The sequence below is a fragment of the Hylobates moloch genome, unplaced genomic scaffold, assembly GCF_009828535.3.
Source record: "Hylobates moloch isolate HMO894 unplaced genomic scaffold, HMol_V3 SCAFFOLD_3, whole genome shotgun sequence".
Classification (NCBI taxonomy): Eukaryota; Metazoa; Chordata; class Mammalia; order Primates; family Hylobatidae; genus Hylobates; species Hylobates moloch.
Genome location: NW_026652278.1, coordinates 113,038,598 through 113,061,120, shown reverse-complemented (window position 1 = coordinate 113,061,120; position 22,523 = coordinate 113,038,598). Strand labels below are relative to the sequence as shown.

Genomic DNA, 22,523 nt, shown 5'->3' with positions numbered 1-22,523 from the left:
TGACATGCATCCTATGACAACATGAACTCTTAAACTCTGTAATCCTCCCAATTAAAAACTATCTTTCATGATTCTTACTAAAAAAAAAAATCTAATGTGAGTAGTTTGAGAGCATGGCCAGCATTTTAAAAAGTAATTTATACTTCTTTTTAAAAATAACATTAGTTCTTCTTTCTAAAGAAGTTCCTACTCAGTGTTGAAAATGTATATGGATAAACACAGAAAACTATAAAAATCATGTAGAGACAGATTCACTGTGGAGATAATGGAGCGTGGGCTCCCTTAAACAAATATTTCTTTTATAACTAATTTGCATCCATAAATTTATTTCTTTTTTCTTTTAAAGGAAATCCAAGAATTGTATAGGCCTCAGGGTTCACTAAACATAGAACTGCCTCTGAAACCACCAGTAGGCTCACCACCTATAGAGACCATCTCTTAGCATTTGGGATACCTCTGTGTTTTACACACACACACACACACACAAACACACACACACACACACACCTGTCTTGTTAACTTACCCCCTTCACTTAATATGCTGTGGATACTCCTGTACCTCTTTCTTTCATTCATGTCATGAACAGTGTTGTGTGCTTTCTGCATTTAGTCACTTTTTCCTGTCTAAAAACTCACTTCTTCCTGAACAGGTTGTCTTTATTTTGGGAGTTACAGATGAATGTGTACTAATGGTTAAGAGGTCAAATAAGGCCTCTTTCTTCTGTTTTCTTCTGCTCTTCCCATCCCAACTCCAAGCCCTCACATATACACCTCTAACTCCCAACTAGAAATTTATTCCTTCATGGAAATGTGTGCTTTTTCCAGCCACCTTCTTGTCTAACCACAGAATGAAATTTCATGGTGATAATATCAATTCCCTCTGGTACCCTCATCCTCATATCTCCCATTATCATCCTCTAAGACCCATTTGCTCATGACTGACCTTCCTTGCAATTCTGTTCATTCGTCTTCTTGGTCCTCCTTTACATGGCAAAAACCTCTTCTACATCCTTATTACCATCCTCTTAGCTATAGATTATGTCTCCTTTTGGGACTTCACTGAAACTTGTGTCTCTGTCTCTAAGATACTGATTCTCCTATGACCTCATTGAGGAAATTTGCTCATTCTCCTGCACTTCACAATTCCAGGCAAAGGGCAGCAGATTCTTAGCTGATGTTTTCTATTTTCTTTGTGAAGTATGAGGTAAAGACATCTACAGAGACTGAGAGGGTAAGAGGTGAGACCCAAGGCTTAAGGGAATTGGGGAAGATATGAAATGACTGTTGGAAGGCAGGGAGACAGAATAGATAAGTAAAACGAAAATGAGTTGCAGAGTAGTAGTGAGGACGGAGTTGAGTTTGAAAACCACCACTGTATAAGACCAATCACTTAACAGTGTGGGGGTTCCTGTATCTCCAATCTCTCCATCACCTCTCACCAGCTCAAAATATGTACCGTTCTCCTCCACTTCAAACATATATGAGACCCCATCTTCTTTGATGGGTAATGTTTGAACTCACTCTTACACAACATAGCCAAGCTCATTGATCACAGCATCCAAAACTTTCCCTCTCCTATCACACCATTAATAAGCTCTATCTGGATAAATCCAATGGTCATTTTGCATTCACTTGTCTTCTTATTTGCATTTGACACTATTTAGTCATTCAGTTTTCTTAAAATGTCTTACTACTTTGACATCTATATTTTTTTTTTGAGGCGGAGTCTCGCTCTGTCGCCCAGGCTGGAGTGCAGTGGTGCGATCTTGGCTCACTGCAAGCTGCGCCTCCCAGGTTCACGCCATTCTCCTGCCTCAGCCTCCCGAGTAGCTGGGACTACAGGTGCCCGCCACCACACCCGGCTAATTTTTTGTATTTTTAGTACACACAGGGTTTCACCGTGTTAGCCAGGATGATCTCGATCTCCTGACTTCGTGATCCACGTGCCTCGGCCTCCCAAAGTGCTGGGATTACAGGTGTGAGCCACCGCGCCCAGCCCGACATCTATAATATTAATTCCTGGACACCCTCACCACCGCTTCCCACTTTTTTTCTCTGGTCTCTCCTTCTCACTCACCTTCACTGGCCTCCCTTACATCACCTGGTTGTGCTGCATTAGTGTTACTTAAGGATCTGTCCTGGGCTCATTAAACTACAAACTATATGACAATGACTCCAGACACATGCACTTACTAAACATGGAGTGCTTTTCTACATGTACTTTCTTTCCACTCAGTCTTTCCTGAAGTGAATTCAATATATTTCCTGCTATATCTGCTTGTCATCTCTCCCCCACCCTGGCCACCACACACACATTTTCTATGCTGGTGAATGAATCACTAGGCACCCAATCATGCAAATTTGGGGGAATCCTGGATTCCTTCAGGGCCACCATGCTGCACCACTCAGGTGGCACCATTCACAGAATAGTGCCATCTTTCCTTCACTCTGGACCTTTCCTAAGGGAAGGTCTAATCTGCCTTTATTATATCTTTGGACTTTTTTCCTTTTCTTCATTCTATCAACATAGATCTTACTAATGTACTTACAGCCTAAATGTGCTTAAAACTTAAAAGTAGATCTCCTTACACACATCATTGAAACCAAATGCCTTTGCATCATATATACATTCCTCCGAGATATAGCTTCTGCCACATTTAGAACAAAACATTAGAAGAAGGATGTAATACTTGTTGGGGTAAATACGTATTGGGGTAAATATTTTATTTTGTTTTCTACCTACAACAACACTTAAATATGACTGTCTTATCCATATTTTCCAGATGAGGAAATTAAGGGTCATAGAAATTTTAAAACATTGCCTAAATTCACAAAGTTGTATCAGGATAGAAAGCCAAGTTTGTACATATTTTTCCTGTAGTGTTTTAGTGTCTTCTATATATTCTGCTATTTCCCAAAGTGCACCCTGTGTTCTAGCTACCCATAAGCCTTTAACAAACCATGAAGTTTCCTGTGCTATCATCTCACATGCTGTTTACTCTTTCTGGAAATCCTTGCTTCCTTGCCCATTTGACGAATTGCATTTTTTATTGCAATTCAAACCTTTCTCATTTTGAGACCTTTTCATCCTCTCTAGTCCCACATGGCGTTACTCAGCCCCCTCCCTGCTTTGTCATACATCTTTATCTTCTTTATATGTCATTTATAGACTTTATCACTTTGTTTTTTGTGATCACTTATGTCGCTATGTGTTTTCTCTCAGATGGATTATGAGGTACTCATGGATTTCTTGAGGATGGGGTATAAAGTGTTCCATGAAGGTATAAAGTATCACAACATAGAATTTTCTAGAAAGCAACAGTAGTAAACAATTTGGTTTCATGAGACACTGAATATACAATCGATTTATCCCTATAATTCCTCTACAAATAGTTCTCAGAGTCTGCAGGGGAATATCAAATGTACACTCTTAAGGTTAATCTCTCAGTTCTTGTATGGAAGCTACCATTTGGTCTTACCCATCCTGGTGTCATGAAGTTATTGACTGCTGAAAGTCTTCCAGTGCTCAAACTGTCCTTGCTTCTCAAAGTTTGCTGTACCACTCTCAGGAGCACCATTAGGTACCACTCACTGTGCCAAGTGTGCTCAGTGTGGAATATGTCTTTGAGAACTCCAAATGCAACCAACTACTATTGCTCTTGCAACCGAGGTGAAGAGACTTCTTCTTTTCCAACTTTAGCTTGCACTTCCAGTGTTTGCCAGAGGGTCACGGTCCTTTCAGTTTGTCGTTGTTCAAGTTTTAGCTGCTGTGTATTGAGCACCTACTCTTGGCCAGCATTTTGCAAAGTATTTCTATTCATTAGCCCATTTCATCTTTATCTCTCTACAGATGGGGAAACTGGAGTTCAATGTGGCTAAACAATTTTCTCATGATTGTACAGCTAATGGGATTTAGATTCTGGACCTAAACTCAAATCTGTCTAATGAAAACAATTGCCCTGTACTTTCTACTTTTAATTTTCCCTCCGTCACATCAGAGTTACTTGAAGACTAGATCAGAGCTCCAGCTGGTGTCAGGAACGATACTGTCTTCAGACTAACTCCTCCTCTTTGAGCTAAAAGCACCACACTTGGATCAAGCCACTATGACTTGATTCTCTCCCCCAGGTAAATTCTCCCAGAACAGCCCCCAGGAGTCTACATTCTTTATCCCAATAGACCACTGTCATATCCTCCTCAATTGTCCTCTGCAGGTATTTCAAATATAAGTAAGCATGGCTTAGTTTCCAGGTGGAATCCCTGCTGAGCTACTATTTACACAATAGCACTCTGCAGAAAGAAACCCTATATTCAAAACAAAACAAAGACCTTCACATTTTTGCTGAGATATTGATAGGAAGGGAAAATATAAGAAAATTTCTATTTGGTTAAGACAAGGGTGAGCCAATGAGAGGGAGTGAAGAAGGCTTCTCTCGTTTTCACACTGAATGAAGTTAGCCTAAGAGCAATAAGGTAGATTCCCTTTCCAGGAGCAGGAAATTGGTTTCTTTATGACTTTATGGGATGTGAAGGGTGTGACTGAATAAAACAGATATTATTTAGTGAAAGAGCCTGAGATGTATGTCAAGTTCCCTTTTTGTTCAACTACTATTGCCAAGAATATGTAAAGAAGAAGAATTACTATAAGAGAAATGAACAGAGACTGACTCACTGCTTTGAGGAAACAGAAAACCACTATTGATGAACATGAGGAACTCCATGAGCATGAAAGTACGCTTTTATATTCTGGGAGAGTTGAAGAAGTAGAAAGTTAGTGACCAAAGATCATTTAAAATCTTGTAGGCAAAGGAAAAATAATTGCCTAAGTGAGAATGACATTGAGATTCCAAAATGAATGTTAAATGAAAGTTATATATAACCAAGTTATAGTCCAAGTACTATGAGAAAATTATGAAATAATATATTAACCTGCAGTCATATATCTTCAAATATAAAAGAAAGGGACAGGATGCTTGAAATGTATTTCTTGGATAAACAAATACAGTTCCAATAATGCTTGAAAACAAGGATGAAACCTGAGAGTGAAAGGGAAAAGCGCCCAAATTTTAAGCAGACCCGCCAGAATTGAATTTACGTAAAAGCCCCATCCTGTCTTTGGATTCGATTACTTCTGATTTTAACTAAGAGGCAGAACTAGAAATGGGCTTTTAATGACTTTTGATACAAGTTAAGGGAAGAACTACCAGTGGCTGAGGACAAGTTCTAGACCTGGACGCTCTTCCCAAGGTAAAAAGCCTTGAGAAATTGCTTTGGTTGGTTCAGAGATTAATATATACTTATGACACTTCAAATGATTGTGAGGGAAAAACTTCTTGCAAACTACCGTAAATTGACACATGTTTTCTGTAACCACACTGTTGGGGAAAAAGAATCTGGCTCTCCTTTTCTTATTTCCCTTTTTTTGAAAGCTGTTTTTTTTTTTTTAATCAAAATCTTGTTTTCTTATCAGTACAATGGGTTGTGTTAATTATACAAAGTGAGAGAAAGTGCACTCTGTAAATATAAAGTGCTAAACCAACACAACACTATCATCATCATCATCATCATCATCATAATGCTAGTAGGATGAGCTTGAGCCTCGGCATTCTCTTTAATGGTTTTCTCATACAATAACTGACTTCCTCTTTGAATCTCATTATCTAATTTCAAAGGTTGTAGCTGTGGAATGTTTTGATCTATTTTTTCTGCTAGAAAAAAAAATGTTGCTTGAGATCATTGTAGATTCTGGATATATGTTCTCACTCATAGGTGGGAATTGAACAATGAGAACACATGGACACAGGAAGGGGAACATCACACTCCGGGGACAGTTGTGGGGTTGGGGGAGGGGGGAGGGACAGCATTAGGAGATATACCTAATGCTAAATGACGAGTTAATGGGTGCGGCACACCAACATGGCACATGGATACATATGTAACAAACCTGCACATTGTGCACATGTGCCCTAAAACTTAAAGTATAACAATAAAAAAAAAAAGAAAAAAATGTTGCATTGTTGTGTGAGGATCTTAGCTTTCACTGGGAAACCTTTGGATTGCTGGCTGAAAAGCTCTGCCTGCAAGTTCTCAGGCAGTGAGGAGCCTGTCCGCTCAGCTGCTGCACCTTATGGCATTTGAAGCTCATTACTGGCAACATGGGTGAAGTTATTTAAATGAGTCGTGTATCTTTCTATTATCTGTAAAGCTTGGCTATTAGTATTTAGTCTTCTGATTCTGAAAGTGTTATAAGCCCTCCAAATTAAACAGATTAGTGGATAAATAGGCCAGGTTGTATTTCCCAAAATATCGCCATAGAGTTAATTTGATCCCATGATTAATTTATGACACATTTCTCCTCCCATTCATTACAAGGATTTTTAAAGGATTCCACTCTACATGAGTATCAGGCATACATCCAATAAGGAGATCTCACTGCATATGCCCAGCTTGAACTCTATTTTCTAATAAAGTGCACCACCAGACAACCCAGGAAAACAGAGACATAGGTCTGTGAACTAAAATTGGATCTTAAGATAAAATAATTAAAACTCATAAAAATTAAGGGAGAGAAAATATTTCCCTAATTTTGAAAGCCACCCACCTGTTGGGCAGAAATTTCTATACAGGACAGAAGTGGTGCAAGGGGGGCTATAAACTGAGGCTCCATTCTTGTTGATAAGTAAGACATGCTTTTGAGTAGGATGCTTTCTATTTACTCAGAAGTCATCTGTTCTATCACTGGGAGAATTTGTCCCATGTTCCACAAAAGAAAGAGTGACAGAAAACTGGGAGACGCAGATTGTCTTTTGGAAGATGTAAGCAGTAGGTAGAAGAGGATTCTCTGCCTCAGTGAACACAGCAGTCCTGGCAGCTCCAGTTTGGGTCAATGGGGTGGGCAGGGGAGAAGATGACAACACTGGGAGGCTTGGTGGGGGAAGCAACCAAGACTTGAAGTGGAAAGTGGCATCTGTGTGGAAATTATAAACATTAATTAGAAGAATATAAGTCTTCCTAGAACCCTACAAAGAGAAGAAAAAGAACTTGAGGTCTCAGGGTTCCGACTGAATGGACACTTAAAGCCAAAGGTATTATGCTTGCTTTTGGAATTATCACTCCACCTTTGTCTTCTTCCAGACTTGCATGACTTCAGCAAGTAAATCTGAAGAAGTTTTGGATAGGTATTCCTTTTAATGTAAGAAGAAGAACAGCGTAAGCCTGTGAGTTAAGAAATGTGTTAACTCATGGCAATGTTAAGGAAACAAAATATTGGGCTTGAGAGATACCATAAATAACATGTTCATAAGAGTTGTTCACCAAATGTGTTCATTATGTTCTTGATCTGTTTAGCTTTGTGAGAGGATGTGGATGTCTCCTAGGGACATTTCAACCCAAGCTGGGTTTTGGAATCTAATGCATCAATAAGCCTTCTTTCTCAAGTAAATCTTCTTGTTTCTAGTTTGATTGAAAATATTTTTGAATGGGCATGGGAACAGTACTAGCAAAATGGACACTGTAAGCTCTTGCTGAAGAATGTTCGTGTCATTCTCATGTCCACCTTCTAGACAAAATGTAATAAAAACGCTTTTTACTTTATTTTGTACTTGTGGGGAGAGTGAGGCATAACTCACAAAGTATGTAAATATGTTTTCTTATGGGACTCTAGAATAAGTAGCAAAAAAATAAGATCAATTATTCCTTTTTTTATCCAGTGAGGAAGATAGCTATTCTGATTTCTTTTTAAAACAAATGTTGGTCATTAAAACTGAGTTAGCAAATGTTTTCAATTTTTTAGGCTAGCATATTGGGAGATTTTTTTGAGTCAGGCTTATTTTCAGACAAATCACTTCTGGTATGTGTTCCTTGTATCACCCATGTTTTGAGTCCTCACCATAGCCTTTCCATATACCTACATCATCTTTATATGCACATGTTCTTTCTTAATTTTTTTATTTTGTTTATTATTATTATTATTTTAGAGACAGGGTCTTGCTCTGTCACCTAGGCTGGAGTGTGGTGGTGCAATCGTGGCTCACTATAGCCTCAACCTTTTAGGCTCATGTGATTCCCCTGTCTCAGCCTCCCAAATTGTTGGGATTATAGGTGTCAGCCACCATGCCTAGTCTCTTAATTTTTATAATTATAACTATAGGTATTTAAAAATAGTGTCTAAATCTGTAGATATGGTGTTGAATTATATTGCCTCCGGAAGAAGGTAGTTCTCTTTCACCTGAAGTATCCAAGCTAATCTGGACAACCCCTTGGCAGAAATGATGCAGAAAAGATTCCATCATCAATGGAGTGGTCCCCTCTAATGCTCAGATTTTATATTCAGAAAACAGAAAATACAACCGAGATGTGCCTTTTGCTCATCTTCATATTCTAGTACTTAGCACAATACTTGATCCACAGACAATAATCAATAAGTATTTAATATAAGAACGCATACATTGGTCAGGTGCAATGGCTCACGCCTGTAATCCCAGCACTTTGGGAGGCCGAGGCAGGTGGATCACTTGTGGTCAGGAGTCTGAGACCAGCTTGGCCAACATGGTGAAACTCCACCTCTACTAAAATTACAAAAAAATTAGCTGGGCGTGGTGGTGCACACCTGTAACTCCAGCTGCTCAGGAAGCTGAGACAGGAGAATTGCTTGAACTCGGGAGGCAGAGGTTTCAGTGAGCCAAGATCTCACCATTGCGCTCCAGCCTGGGCAACAGAGCCAGATTCCATCTCAAAGAAAAAAAATGCATACATGAATGAAGGTGAAGTCAACACACGAGCAAAGTACAAGAGAAAAACAGAGTGATCTGCATTGCTATAAAATGATCAGCAGCTAATTTCCTTCCAGAGAAAATAATTAAAAAAAAAAAAAAACTCAAACACAGATTACAATTTTAAAAGGCTGAAGTTCTCTTTTCTAACCACTACAGTTTTTGAAGGCTGAATTTTCTCTTTTCTGACTACTACAGTTTTTAAAGACTTAATTTCTCTTTTCTGACCACTAATTTCTATTTTGGAAATAGAAATTAATCTCTAGGCATGCCATGGTGGGAATTTGTTAAGATTTTGTTTGGATACAACGTCAAAGGTCAAGCCACCTCATATCTATCCCTCAAAAATGCTTAATTCCCATAAAACTTCCCTGAATCATATTCCTAATGGCTTAGGCTCCTGCATTGCTTTTCCATCATTGGTAAATGATGTCTCCTGCTATAATTTTTAGGTGTGTTATTTATGTCTACCCACATAGATAAAAGGTTCTTTGGGGGAAGTAAACCAGGAAGACTAAATGAGCTCGGATATGGGTTCAGCCACCCACTTGTCACATCATAATTGTGAGCAAGTCATTTGCCATCTCTAAATTCAACTTTGTCCTCATTAACATGAAAGCTGCCTCTTCTTACGGGGCTGTTACGAAGTTCAGATTGAAGCAAATAAAGTATTTTAAACCACATAACTCCTTAGTACAAAATAGTAATTTTCTTTGTTTTCTAAACTAAATTTAGTTCCATTCTAGGACCTCTAGCTTGTCCTTTGGAAAATAATTTATCTAGTTGACTGCAGAAAATTTCAGTCACTTCAGTGTTTTCTCAGGCAATTTATATTTTCTGTGCAGTGGTATGCAAGAATTATCCACTGTCCCTTCACATAATGGTACCTAGGGATTTGTGGAACAGATTTTGTGAAATAATCTGGGTAAAATAGGGTTGCCAGATGTAGCATATAGAAATATAGGATGTCCACCTAAGTTTAAATTTCAGATAAACGGCAGAATATTGTATGAGACAAACATACAAAAAATTGTTGTTTATATGAAATTCAAATTTGACTGGATATTCTGTATTTTTCTGGCAACTTTGGGGTGGAGGCATCAGGGTTACAGTGATCCCCCATCTGACACTGCCATTGGCACTGATGTAGTCTACCCTTACGGGTTTTTTCATTGGCCTATATCCTCACTGGCAATCACCAAAGCTTCCAGGTCACTCAGTACATCTCTAGTCCTTAGGGTCATGTGGTAAACACTACATCCTCCTCAGTTTGACTCTGAGGCCTCCTCAAACCCTCAGTTAGCCACTCTTTCATCCTTCCCAGGAACATGGGAAATTTCTGGCTCTGCTTCCACACCACTCTAAGGTTGAGTTGTCTCAGGACCTCTCTATTTAGACAAATCCTAAGGCCATGTCACAGCCGTGTACCATGGTGGTATGGAGAAATTCTCTTCAAGGCTTGCACCTTCCCTGGACTTAACCCAGTAAGGCTGGAGCTGACTCTGCTCTTTGATGTTCAATGTAAGCAATTTGGAAGATGACAGATGAGTACCTAGAAGTAGGGGAATAGGGGCCAGGTGTGGTGGCTCATGCCTGTAATCCCAGCACTTTGGGAGGCTGAGGCAGGCAGATCATTTGAGGTCAGGAGTTCAAGACCAGCCTGACTAACATGGTGAAACCCCGTCTCTACTAAAAATACAAAAACAATAGCCGGACCTGGTGGTTCATGCCTGTAGTCCCAACTACTTGGGAGGCTGAGGCAGGAGAATCGCTTGAACCCAGGAGGCAGAGGTTGCAGTGAGCCAAGATCGCATCACTGCACTCCAGCCTGGGTGACAGTGTGAGACTCCATCTCAAAAACAAAACAAAACGAAACAAAATGTAGGGGAGTAGGGCTCCATTTCCTCATGAGAACTGAGAAACATCCAGGCAGTACTCTTTTTGCCTGATTCATTTTCATTTTCCTGAGGCATGAAACCTTTCTTTTCTAGGGCAGATGGTGAAAGTGGTAAGGACAGGTTACACTGACTCTTCATCTACTCATTTGTTTTATCAGTTATTCTTGGTATAAGTTTTTATGCCTTGATTCAGACTTTTCCCCTAACATTTTATCATGAACATTTCAAACATGTAGGAAAGTTGAAAGAATTGTATGGTATACACATACACCCACCACCAAAATTCTGCCATGAACATGAACATTTTACTCTACTTGTTCACCATCTATTCATCCATCTATCCACCCCTCTTTTAATCCATCAACTCATGTAACTTTTTCAGGCATTTCAAAATAAATTGCACAAAATAAATTAGCCTAAAATCCTTAAAAATTGTTTTGAAAACATTAGCTCTTGAAATTCAAAGGTTTGATTCTCCAGATGGTGTCTAGAGTTTGGAGAGTCTATTGTGAAATGCAAAGGCCAAACAGGGGCTGTTCTCCTCTTTTTATTCTATGACAAACTTAATCTGACAAAAGATATCCCTTACTGGCAAGGCATGGTGGCTCACGCCTGTAATCTCAGCACTTTGGGAGGCCGAGATGGGCAGATCACCTGAGGTCAAGAGCTTGAGACCAGCCTAGCCAACATGACGAAACCCACTAAAAGTACAAAAATTAGCAGGGCGTGGTGGCAGGCACCTGTAATCTCAGCTACTCGGGAGGCTAAGGCAGGAGAATTTCTTGAACCCGGGAGGCAGAGGTTGCAGTGAGCTCAGATCATGCCACTGCACTCCAGCTTGAGCGACAAGGCAAGATTGCTTCTTTAAAAAAAAAAAAGGTATCTCTTACCGAGCAAAGAAAGAATTAGCTACATAAGACAAAAGAATAGTGTGTGTTTTGGGGAATCATCAGTTAATACTTCAATATATTAACTTATAAGATCTTAGAAAGCACCATGAAAATGTGGAAAATATCATTAAAGACAACAGTTCTGCCTTTTAAAAATTTTCCCATAGCATATCTAATTATTTATATTATTTATTTATTAAATATTAATCAAAATCAAGTAAAAAATTTTAAGAGGAATTTGTATGAAGGCTAAAGAATATTGATCATGTAACCAAAATAGGATAAATTAAAATATTTGCCTATAAAATGAATAAAAAGAAAATACATGGAAACAGGCCAGCTCTTTAAACATGTGTTAACAGTCCTACTGATCATTTCTGGTTTGGAGGCAAAGCCTATAACTTTCTGTATCTCTGTGGTCATTGTGTGTTCTGGACTGTGTTCTGAAAAGCAGGGGTGTGCTATGATGAATCTCGTACAATAGATTCATACATAAACGGACTCATTCAATAAAAATGTATTATACTACTCTGTACCTTGAAGGTACTGTGGTAGTTCCTAAGGCTAAAATGATAAATATCGACCTCATCTTCAAGAAGTTTATAGCATCTCAGAGGCGAAAGGTACATCAAATTAACAACTGCTTTACAATAAGTGCTAGAGTTGATGCTTCACAAAGCACCATGAGATCATAAAGAAGGAAGTAGCTAACTCCACTCTGGAGGACCAGGGGAGCCTTCACAGAGGAGCTGATGGTCAAGGTGGGTCAGATTGTTTACTGCTTTGTGGGGCAATCAGAAATCTTTAAACATGGATTTCATGAAGTCTGCAGTTTTATAGAGTCTGCAGACTGGTCAACAAAAGCCAATTTGCCTTCTTATGTGTCTGATGTGCCCTAAAAACTAAAAGTGTATAATCAAAACAGACTCCAAACAACCTCACTATATTGCATAGGAGCGTTGTTTCAGAGTTCCAACCAGGAGGGGCACAAGCGTATATCCTCCAAGAGGCTATGGAATCTGTGACACCCCATCCCCTGACTCTGCTAGTTCAAAACCAGGTTTGGGGGATCAAAGAGAGGTGATTTACTAGTTGGAGGCCAAAAAGTTGAAGTTTCTGATCTTTACATCCCATATAATCTCTTGAGAAGATGTATGATTTGGGAACATTATACATTTGTTTTGGGGTAAGGAAGGCAATTTGTATGTGTCTGAGTCCCACATGAACATGCACAGGCACTAAAATGGCACTACTTTGGGCTCGAGAAACACAGGGTGAACACAACACACAAAAGTTGCTATCATGGAGTTTACAACCTAGTGTTGGGAGGCAATCAACAAAAAGAAGAAAAAAATTTAGTGCTATGGAAAAATAAAGCAGGAAAGGTGAATGGAAAGTGCTGGGGTGGAGAGCAATTTTAAATTGGGAGGCCAAGTAAAGACTCAATAAATAGATGTCACTTACACCATTACCTGTCAAAGGTGAGGGGATGTACCATGTGGACATCTAGGGAAAAGATAGTTCGAGGCAAGAGAGAACTATCAAGGGGCAACAGTGTGGTCAGGACATGGTGCAGAATGGACAAATGGAAGGATACCGAGAACGAGGTCAGAGAGGCCTGGGCTAGATTGTGCAGGACCTTGCCACCATAAAGAGTTCTGCTTTCACTCTGAGTGACATGGGAAACCACTGAAAGGTTCTGAGCAGAGGAATGACATGAAATGACATTTTAAAAGCCTCACAATGACCACTGTGTTAATAATGGGGAGGGGGGAGTAGAAGCAAAAATAGAAGCAGGGAAACCCTTAGGTTATTGCAGTACTCCAGCTAAGAGATGATGGTGAGTTGGTGTCAATGCAAAAATGTCAATCATCTTGCCCAAGGTCACATAACTAGCAAGTGGTGGAACTAGGTTTGACACACAGTCAGAGATCAGTCACTGCTGGACACGCTCTTAAAAGTGTTCCTATGAATAAAATCAGAAAGCAAATATTAAAGTCCTCATTTTGAAAAAGTTATTAAAAGGCCTTTTTTTTTTTTGAAAAGCTGTGGTGGGAGGATCATTCAAGGCCAGGAGTACAAGACCAGTGTGGGCAACATAGTGAGACCGCATCTCTACAAAAATTTAAAAGATAAAAATAGCCAGACGTGGTGGTACACACCTGTAGCTACTCAAGAGGCTGAGGCAGCTGGATTGCTTGACCCCAGGAGTTGGAGGTTACAGTGAGCTATGATTGTACCACCGCACTCTAGCCTGTACTACAGAATGTAACTCTGTCTCTTAAAAAAAAAGAAAAAGAAAAAGGCCGGGCATGTTGGCTTATGCCTGTAATCCCAGCACTTTGGGAGGCCGAGGCAGGTGGATCACAAGGTCAGGAGTTCGAGAACAGCCTGGCCAATATGGTGAAACCCTGTCTCTACAAAAAAATTAGCCAGGCGTGGTGGTGCCTGCCTGTAATCCCTGCTACTCGGGAGGCTGAGGCAGAAGAATTGCTTGAACCCAGGAAGCGGAGGTTGCAGTAAGGCGAGATTGTGCTACTGCACTCCAGTCCTGGACGACAGAGCGAGACTCTGTCTCAAAAAGCAAAAACAAAACAAAACAAAACAAAAAAACAAAAAAAAAAAAGAAAGAAAAAAATGGTAAGTTTATTTCACCTTGCCACTTGCTTATTAAACTGAGAAGTCTCCAGGCTTTTGTGGCAATGTGCTACTTCCCTGTCTGGATATATTTTCAGAAAGCCTACAAAATGTTCAGATAGATTGGATACAGGATGTAAGAGAAAGAGGAGTCAAGTATGATTCCAAGATTTTTGATGTGGAGAATAAAAGGTGTTATTAATTGTAACAGGGAAGGCAAGTTTTGCAGGGAAAATCATAAACTAAGCTATCATGATCAAACAGGTCAGGTGAAGAAGGAGGTAACTGTTATGCATACAAGCAGAGATGACAATTAAGCAATTAATACAGGAGTCTCGAGTCCAGGAATATGGTCCATTCCTAGTGCCCCTGGTGAACTGATTGCTAAATATTCTGATTGTCACAAGCTGTTAAAATAAATATTTTGAATATTACTTTTGCTAATGTATATTAACTGCATTGCAGTTTCCAATCTCTCCCATTTAATATATTAAGAACTAAAACCAATTAAAAAACCACTTTGATCATGTAATTCCTTTGCCCAAAGGTCTTTAGTAACTCCATATGGCCTATAAGGTCAACATTTTTTAATCTGAAATTAAAATCTTTTATGATTTCATCCAAATAAACTTTGAAAATACCACATGGACCCTACTCTAGGTAAACTGGATTTGTCAGAATCCTTCATAATTAGGTTTGCCCAGTTGTATTCTGTTTCTTACTTTGCTCCCTTTACAGCATTTATAGCTCAGCTTTCGCTCTCTATCAAAATCCTATCTACCCTTCAAGGCCCAGCAGAAACTCTGACTCTTTCCATAGCTATTAAAGGTGAGAATGAACACTCTCTCTTCTGAATTCTTACAGGCCTTATTGTCTCTATGTTTCATTTCCTGGTTTTCATTTACTGTTTAGTTTTTCAAATATATATATATATATATGTATATATATATAGACATACACAACAGCCACACACACGTATGTATGTGTGTGTACATTTCATCATAAGCAGGGAATTTTTGCTTTTGTTTTCCTTTGGAACCCACACAATGTCAAGTACAGGGTGAGTGATGCAAAAATTGTGGATTTCCCTTTCCTTTTGTCATATTATTTGTTTCATAAATAATTTGATTGATGGTCTTATCTTTAAAACCAAATTGTTATTACCATATAAGCTCAGACAGCAACCCTAATTACTATCCCATTGTATAAAATGGAAATTGAGCCTTAGAGACCTTAAGCATCTTAGATGACCAAAGGCACAAGCAGTGAGTGGCAGAGCCAAGCTGTGAGTCCAGATAATCTAATTCTAGAGCTAGATCTTTTAGTCATTAATAATCCTCTCTTTCCTACCTACATAGCACATACACTTAAAAATTCATGCAAATAAGATTCAGGAAATGAAGGTTTTTCAGCTCCCATTGTAAAAGCATAAAAAGGAAAAAGGCATGTTTCTTTTACCTGCCAAAGAATGCCTCCAATAACTTATAGAAATATGGTGCTCTACTCTTGGACTAATTTTAAGATAATTATTGTCCACTAGAATGATGGTTATAGACCAGTGACTGGTAGTCCTTGTTCCTTTACCACATTTCCCTTTGTTAATTTTAATTTTAATTTTCTTTCCTCTGTATAATATTTTAGTGACTTCAGAAATGAAGACTCTTCACAACAGCTTTGGAAACATGGAATGACACCTCTGTTTCTCTGAAAGTGATTTCAGCTAGTGAGACTTCTCATGAAACAAAGCTTGACTAAATGCCAGACTCTTAAAATATGTGGCACAATGTGAGAGGGATGGAGGTGAAGTGAACAGAGCATATGTAACAGAAAAGACCCAATTAATTCTTAGGGATGGCCTATTGAAAGTCTCATTTTTCTGAAACCAAACTTGTGGTTCTTCAGAAGAGTTATTTCTTATTCATAAATAACCATATGGCTCTCTTGAGCTAATAGAAAATCTGTTTGTTGTTTATCTGCATAGTAGAAGAGGCAAAGGAATTGTAATGAAAGATGCAAAGGTATAGAATTTCCATTTAATAGAAGCCGTCGCACCTAACAATGTAAGTGCATCAGGATATTTTACAGGGGAGATTCAAGAGGCACATTGCCAAGGATGGTACATTTCCTGGCAAGAAAGTGTTCTTCCCACCCACTTTTCTAGGTCAATGTTACCACATCCCTAGTTTATTACTACCAAATACAAAGTTAAAGCTGAAGAGAACCTTAAACTATATAGAACTATGGAGTGTGTATGTGCATGGTATGTTTCAGAAGAAAAATATTTTTACAGTAGAGTTTTCTTTTTCTTTTCTGATGAGCAGATTTTAGTGTTGATAAAGTGTCAGTTCAGGAAATTGCCGCGTTTATACCCTAAAGTCAGATCTTATGTGAGTTATAACTCTTACTTTCAGAACCCTGAATGAACAATTTGATTCCTACCTGTGTTTTTGGATTTTGCCTTAAAGCAGCGTCACTCCCTTTCACTCAAGCGTAGACCCAAACATAACAAGAAACCAGAAGAAAGTGAACACACACACACACACACACACACAAACTAGCAAAAAGTTCATTGATTTAGTATATCATTATATAGATATTCATTCATTTATTCATGTAGCAAAATGAACGCCTGCTGTGTGCCAGACAGCTCAGTGCCTGGGACACAGAGATGAACACAGGAACATGGAAATATGTAATCGTAATGCATGGTGAAGTGCTCTTCTTAGCTGATTAGAGGAGGTCAAGAGAAGATCAGAAGGAAAGAGAGGCATTGACTCAAGGTTTTCCTGGTCACAAGGTTGGATGGAGGGCTCAGAGAGGAGACATCTGAGGTGGCAAGAACAGCATGCACAGAGCTCAGGGGGGTAGAACCACCTCACTCATTTCAGGAGAGGGAGGTCAGTCAGGATGGTTGGAGCACAGGTGAGAGTTGGAGAGTAGGGGGAGATATTCAGGAGAAATAGGAGGGCCAAATGTGGGACACTCAATCACTCCCTTTTGAATTTTAGGAGTTTTAGGCTTTATCCTTTGGTGCTTTCTAAGATCTTATAAGTTAATATATTGAAGTATTAAATGATGATCCCCCAAAACACACACTATTCTTTTGTTTTATGAAGCTAATTCTTTCTTTGCTCGGCAAGAGATATCTTTTTTTTTTTTTTTAAAGAAGGAATGTTGCTCTGTCGCTCAAGCTGGAGTGCAGTGGCATGATCTGAGCTCACTGCAACCTCTGCCTCCTGGGTTCAAGAAATTCTCCTGCCTTAGCCTCCCGAGTAGCTGGGATTACAGGTGCCTGCCACCACGCCCTGCTAATTTTTGTACTTTTAGTGGGTTTCGTCATGTTGGCTAGGCTGGTCTCAAACTCTTGACCTCAGGTGATCTGCCCATCTTGGCCTCCCAAAGTGCTGAGATTACAGGCGTGAGCCACCATGCCTTTCCAGTAAGGGATATCTTTTGTCAGATTAAGTTTGTCATAGAATAAAAAGAGGAGAACAGCCCCTGTTTGGCCTTTGCATTTCAAAATAGACTCTCCAAACTCTAGACACCATCTGGAGAATCAAACCTTTGAATTGAATATATGTGAATATCTCATAGGCAGGTTAATGAAGTTAAATGATTTTCTCTTTTCTCTTTTTAGTTACACATTCTTTCCTTTTTTGTATTCCTTGCCTCTTTTTTTTGGTTCCAAGTCCGAAATGAGGTCTTCTGTTCCATCGCAGTCCATTTATGTTGCTCCAAGTATCTGCCATTTCCACGCTTTTATCTGTAGTACCCAGTAGTGCTCCATTACCTCAAGTCTCCTAAAATGACAGCAGTTAACTAATTAAAACTAAAATGATTCTCCATGAGAAGATTTCACTTCAAATGAGTCATGGAGACAATCTGGACTTGATGAATAGAAAAGACAGTCTTAAACTTGAGAGGCGAGTTTAACCTTTCTGCCAATATAGAAGATTAGATTTGCAAACAATGCCCATTTTCTTTACAATGAATTCTTTTCCTTTTTATTTCTATAAGGATTAGTGGCACTTATAGTATTATTTATTATGAATTATGTATGACTCATTAAGTTCTACCAAGCTATACTCACATTTAGAAGGCATTGCCAGAAAATCTCGCCTTTAGGGAAACCGAGCTGTCAAAAAGTCAACAGTTACCTAATTGCTCTGGGAAATACAATGCATTTATAACAGTTAGGCTACTGAGGAAACACTTGGATTGCCCAGGCTTTCTGTGGTGGAGAACTTCCTCCTCCAGTGGGAGAAACTGCCAGTAAAGGAAGAATGACGATTTACATACCATAGCAAGGCTAATCTGCCCCAGGTCTTAGTCACAGCCTGCCTATTTGAGACATCCTGGGAAATCCCTATTTGGAAGAGAAGAAAAGTTAAAATCCCAGTTGCAGTGCTTATAACTTTATTCTGTGTAATTCCTATCCACAGTCACTTCTGTTCATGTTTAATGAAAACCTATTGCTGTTATTTTCCATTATGAGTTAATGGTGATGTGTGTTTTTTAAATTTTGTATACTTACTCTCACCCTAAAATATATTTTAAGAGACTTTTTCCCCTCTTTTTCTTTCTCTTTCCAAGACTCCAGGAAAAACAGCTTCCATGGCACATTTTGTACAGGGCACATCTAGAATGACTGCTGCAGAAAGTTCTACGGGGCATAAAGAGGTAAGAACATATTTCTAGGAGATGAGTTGATCACATCTAGCATTGATGGCATTTCTAGTGGTTAATTGTGCACTTATTAGTAAGAACAGAAATGGCTAGTTTGCTTTCTTTAGCCAAGATTTGCTCTATATTTTTAACCAATATTATGTAACATAGAAAAAAATATCTGGGCTTAAATTCCTTTCAGCCTTCCAATTCTGTGGGTTCCTTATTTTGTCCTTGATTTTTGTTCTATATAAAATCTAAAAAGAATACTATATTGGTGTGGGTAGAAATAGAACATATTGTAACAATAGAGTATCTGTAGTAACATTTTTATATATTTACAATTGTACCATAGATTTTGTTCAGCAACAGAGACTATTGCTAATTGAATGAATGAATTCAAATATTTTCTAGTTTTCTTTTACAGATAACCAAAGTATAATGGGAAACTAAATGGAAACTTCTATTCATTTAAGTTTTTAATTTAGTAGCATCAGACCTTGAATATACATTGGTAAGGATGTTATCATAGAGAAAGAAGTGCCCAGATGCTTTGAACACAAATTCTACTTTACAGGGAATAATTATAGGAAATTATTTATAGGGAATAACTGTTCTGTAAGCAGCCCTTACTAGAAGCAATGACTGAAAATCTTTGTAGTTACTGCAAATCAGATACCTTCATTAGCAACTGCAAAGCAAAGTAAATACTAATGAAAATGTCCCCAAAACCTTTGTATTTGATTAATTTTGCTTTATTTTATAGAAACCTGAGACATACGAACTATAACAAAATGTTGATTAATCTCCAGAGACAGCTCTGGTGATACATTTGTAACTTACATGCCATTCCTAGTCACTATGTTTTCTATCTTTCCTCCCTCCTATCCTCCCCCACTTATAACTAAATATTACTTATGAATTTCAAAAACTAGTGCTCCTGCAGTTACAAATAGAGCCTCTTGCAGATTTGGTATATAGATTTTCAGTAATTTTTATTTATAAAAGAAAAATCAAGGGTGAAATATATTATAATTTTCTTCCAGAGAAAATTGTTTATGGGGAAACAAACGAAAAGCACACCGTCTCATTGCTCCACATCTGGGATCCCAAGGGCAGGGACATACAAAGGCTCGCCAGTCACAGATTTTTGTCTACATCACAAACAGAGAGGAGCCATTTTTGAGGACCCATAATTTATTCCCTAGAATGCGAATATGTTGAACTTTAGTATGAGTCAAGATTACCTAGGAAATGTATTAGAAATAGAGGTGACTTGGCTGCTCTTCTAGAAATTCTGATCCATTGTTCAGGATGCTCTATGTTTAGCAAGCTTAACAGTGACTTTGATGTGCTTTTGTCGTGAGAACCACTGTTCCAAAATCCGGTCTTGCTGTGCCTTTACTTTGCTGATGACCTCAAGATACACTAAGTAGGGTTGGCTCACAGCATTTTCCGATCAAGGATGCTTACTAGTTAGTCTGTTCTAACCCAGAATGGGTCCAGTTTCTTGGAAGTCTTCCCCAAAAGAAGAAGGTCCAATTATGGGCCCCAACATACTTGACACTTGGGTTTCAGTGTCACCCTTGGTGCTCAGCCAGACCAGCTTCTTGAGGTCAAGAGCAAATATAATCATTCAGAATTTATTGACCCACAGGAGACTGTCTCTTTTTAAATGTGGTCTTAATTGTAACATAGGTCTAAATAGGAAGAAGCTAAGGAAACGAGAGCATCTATGCTTACTTAAAATACCATCAAACCCTAAAATGCTGAAACATAAAGAAACAGAGAAAAGATAGAAAATACAGTTTTGTAAACAATTTCTGATGAAAAAACGTGCTTGAAATCCCATGAAAAAGAACAATTTCCTGTACACATTTCTTTTTTTTGGTGATGATATAAATGTCAATTTAATGAAGAGAGTAATAAAAAAGCAGATATTTAAGAACATATTCCTGTAAGCCTGTGACAATGTTCCCATAAGAGCTCTCATGGTATTGATTAGAAGGAGAAGCTTAGGGCTACATCTTGAAATATCTTCTGTGATGGCAAAGAAGAGTGGCAGTAGGGAGAATAATTCTGAGCCACATGAGAGCCTGGGCAAAAGTGGAGATACCTGTGCCACGTGGAAATACATTACAAATGGACTATGGCAAAGGGTCTGGCCAGAGTCTTGCCTGACACAGGTCATACAAAAGCCTTCAGTAGTTCGCCCCAAGAAATAGGTGGTTCAGGCTGTAGATGAGAGGCACTGGACAGACAGATCCACACCCGCCTCCTGAGTCTCAGAAGTCTGGTGTGCATCGAACATTAAGCCCCTAGCCTACTGAGACTTCACCTCTCAGCTGGTCTTCTACCATCTGATTCTTGAGCCCCATCATGTTAGTGTCATCTCCATACTGGAATTGCCAACAATGTTTGATGGAGGGTTTCACCCTGGGTATTTCTGGCAAAGACCAACAACAGGTTTTGAAAATATTTCTTAATTGTTCACGAATAACTTTAAGCAATTTAGTGGTCCACAGTAACTATTAAGCCTGAAACTGATTACAGATGTAGGAACTACTCTCATCACCCGATTCATCGTATTACTTATATGACTCTAAGATGAGATAGTAATAAGACTATTGAATTATTATAGAGGATCCAGTCCTTTATTTAAGTAAATGTTGTTCTTAGTTGATTTAGGCAGATGGTAGACAGCTTCCACAGCGTTTTTGTTATCTTTAAATGAATACTCTCACTCCTGAAAAAAAATAACTGAAAAGAAAGGTGGTAAACTTTTCATTATGCCAGTAATTTATTATTAATCTAAACTAGTAACCTAGTGACTTTATTTAAGGAGCTGGCTAAAATTACACAGTAATTACACAGTAATAGCTGTGTGTGTTTGTCTTTATTCTCGATGATTTTGTCCTTCCTCTGACTTTTACTGGGTCTACTTTTCAGAATATTACTCACATACATGTTCATGGGCAGAGTACCAAAATGACTTTTTTGAAATGTTTACTATAAAAATACCTAAAATAGATCCATGAAGCTTACCTGATTTCTGAATTGTCATTTTTTTGGAAAAGGATTGAAATCCAAATTCATAAAATTTTAATCTCTGACTTACCTGTTATAGTATACAGATATATTTATAATTTATTAAAGAATTATTTGGGTAACTAATTTATATAAAGGATTCTAAAACATAATATGAAGCTGATTCATCCATCAGCCACTATGAAGGACTTAGGGTGTGAGGATTATTACTGCTAGAATCAAGTATTTTTATAAATGGCAACAGGAGAGTTGGCCAAATGCATGGGGTTTGTGAGGAACAGTACTTCTGTTTATTTTGTAAACAGCTTTGTTTCAATCTTCTTCTTCTTCTTTTTTTTTTTAAGTGTGCTGAATCATCAACAAGAAAGAACTTGACGAATTCTCTTGAACAAAAGATAAGGTGTTTGGAAAAACAGAGGAAAGAGGTAACTTAGAAATATTCACTAAAGCCACAGGTGCCATGGATTAATACTGAGGATAAAATAATGTATTATCCTTGTACCTTTTATTTTTGTTATCAGGTCACAGTATTTATCTTTAAGATACTGGACTGCACTATTTTGAGAGCAAATGCTTTTTTCTTATCCACTCGTATGTCTCATACTTGTCTCAGT

At 38.4% G+C, this 22,523-nt stretch overlaps 1 protein-coding gene across 9 annotated transcripts in view; it reads left to right on the top strand.

Annotated features, from left to right (window-relative positions):
- The window catches only part of TNIP3 (TNFAIP3 interacting protein 3), a 96,471-nt gene that overhangs the window by 44,785 nt on the left and 29,163 nt on the right, over window positions 1-22,523 (top strand). For 2 of the 9 annotated variants that reach the window (XM_032171845.2, XM_058435817.1), the window contains exons 4-5: window positions 18,790-18,876; window positions 22,254-22,334. In XM_032171845.2, the coding sequence (XP_032027736.1) occupies window positions 18,790-18,876; window positions 22,254-22,334 (168 nt within the window). Of the gene's footprint in view, window positions 1-1,154; window positions 1,239-12,286; window positions 12,321-15,837; window positions 15,997-16,180; window positions 16,257-18,789; window positions 18,877-22,253; window positions 22,335-22,523 lie in introns of those variants that run through there. The other 7 variants (XM_058435821.1, XM_058435825.1, XM_058435820.1 and 4 more) reach the window with 7 other exon arrangements.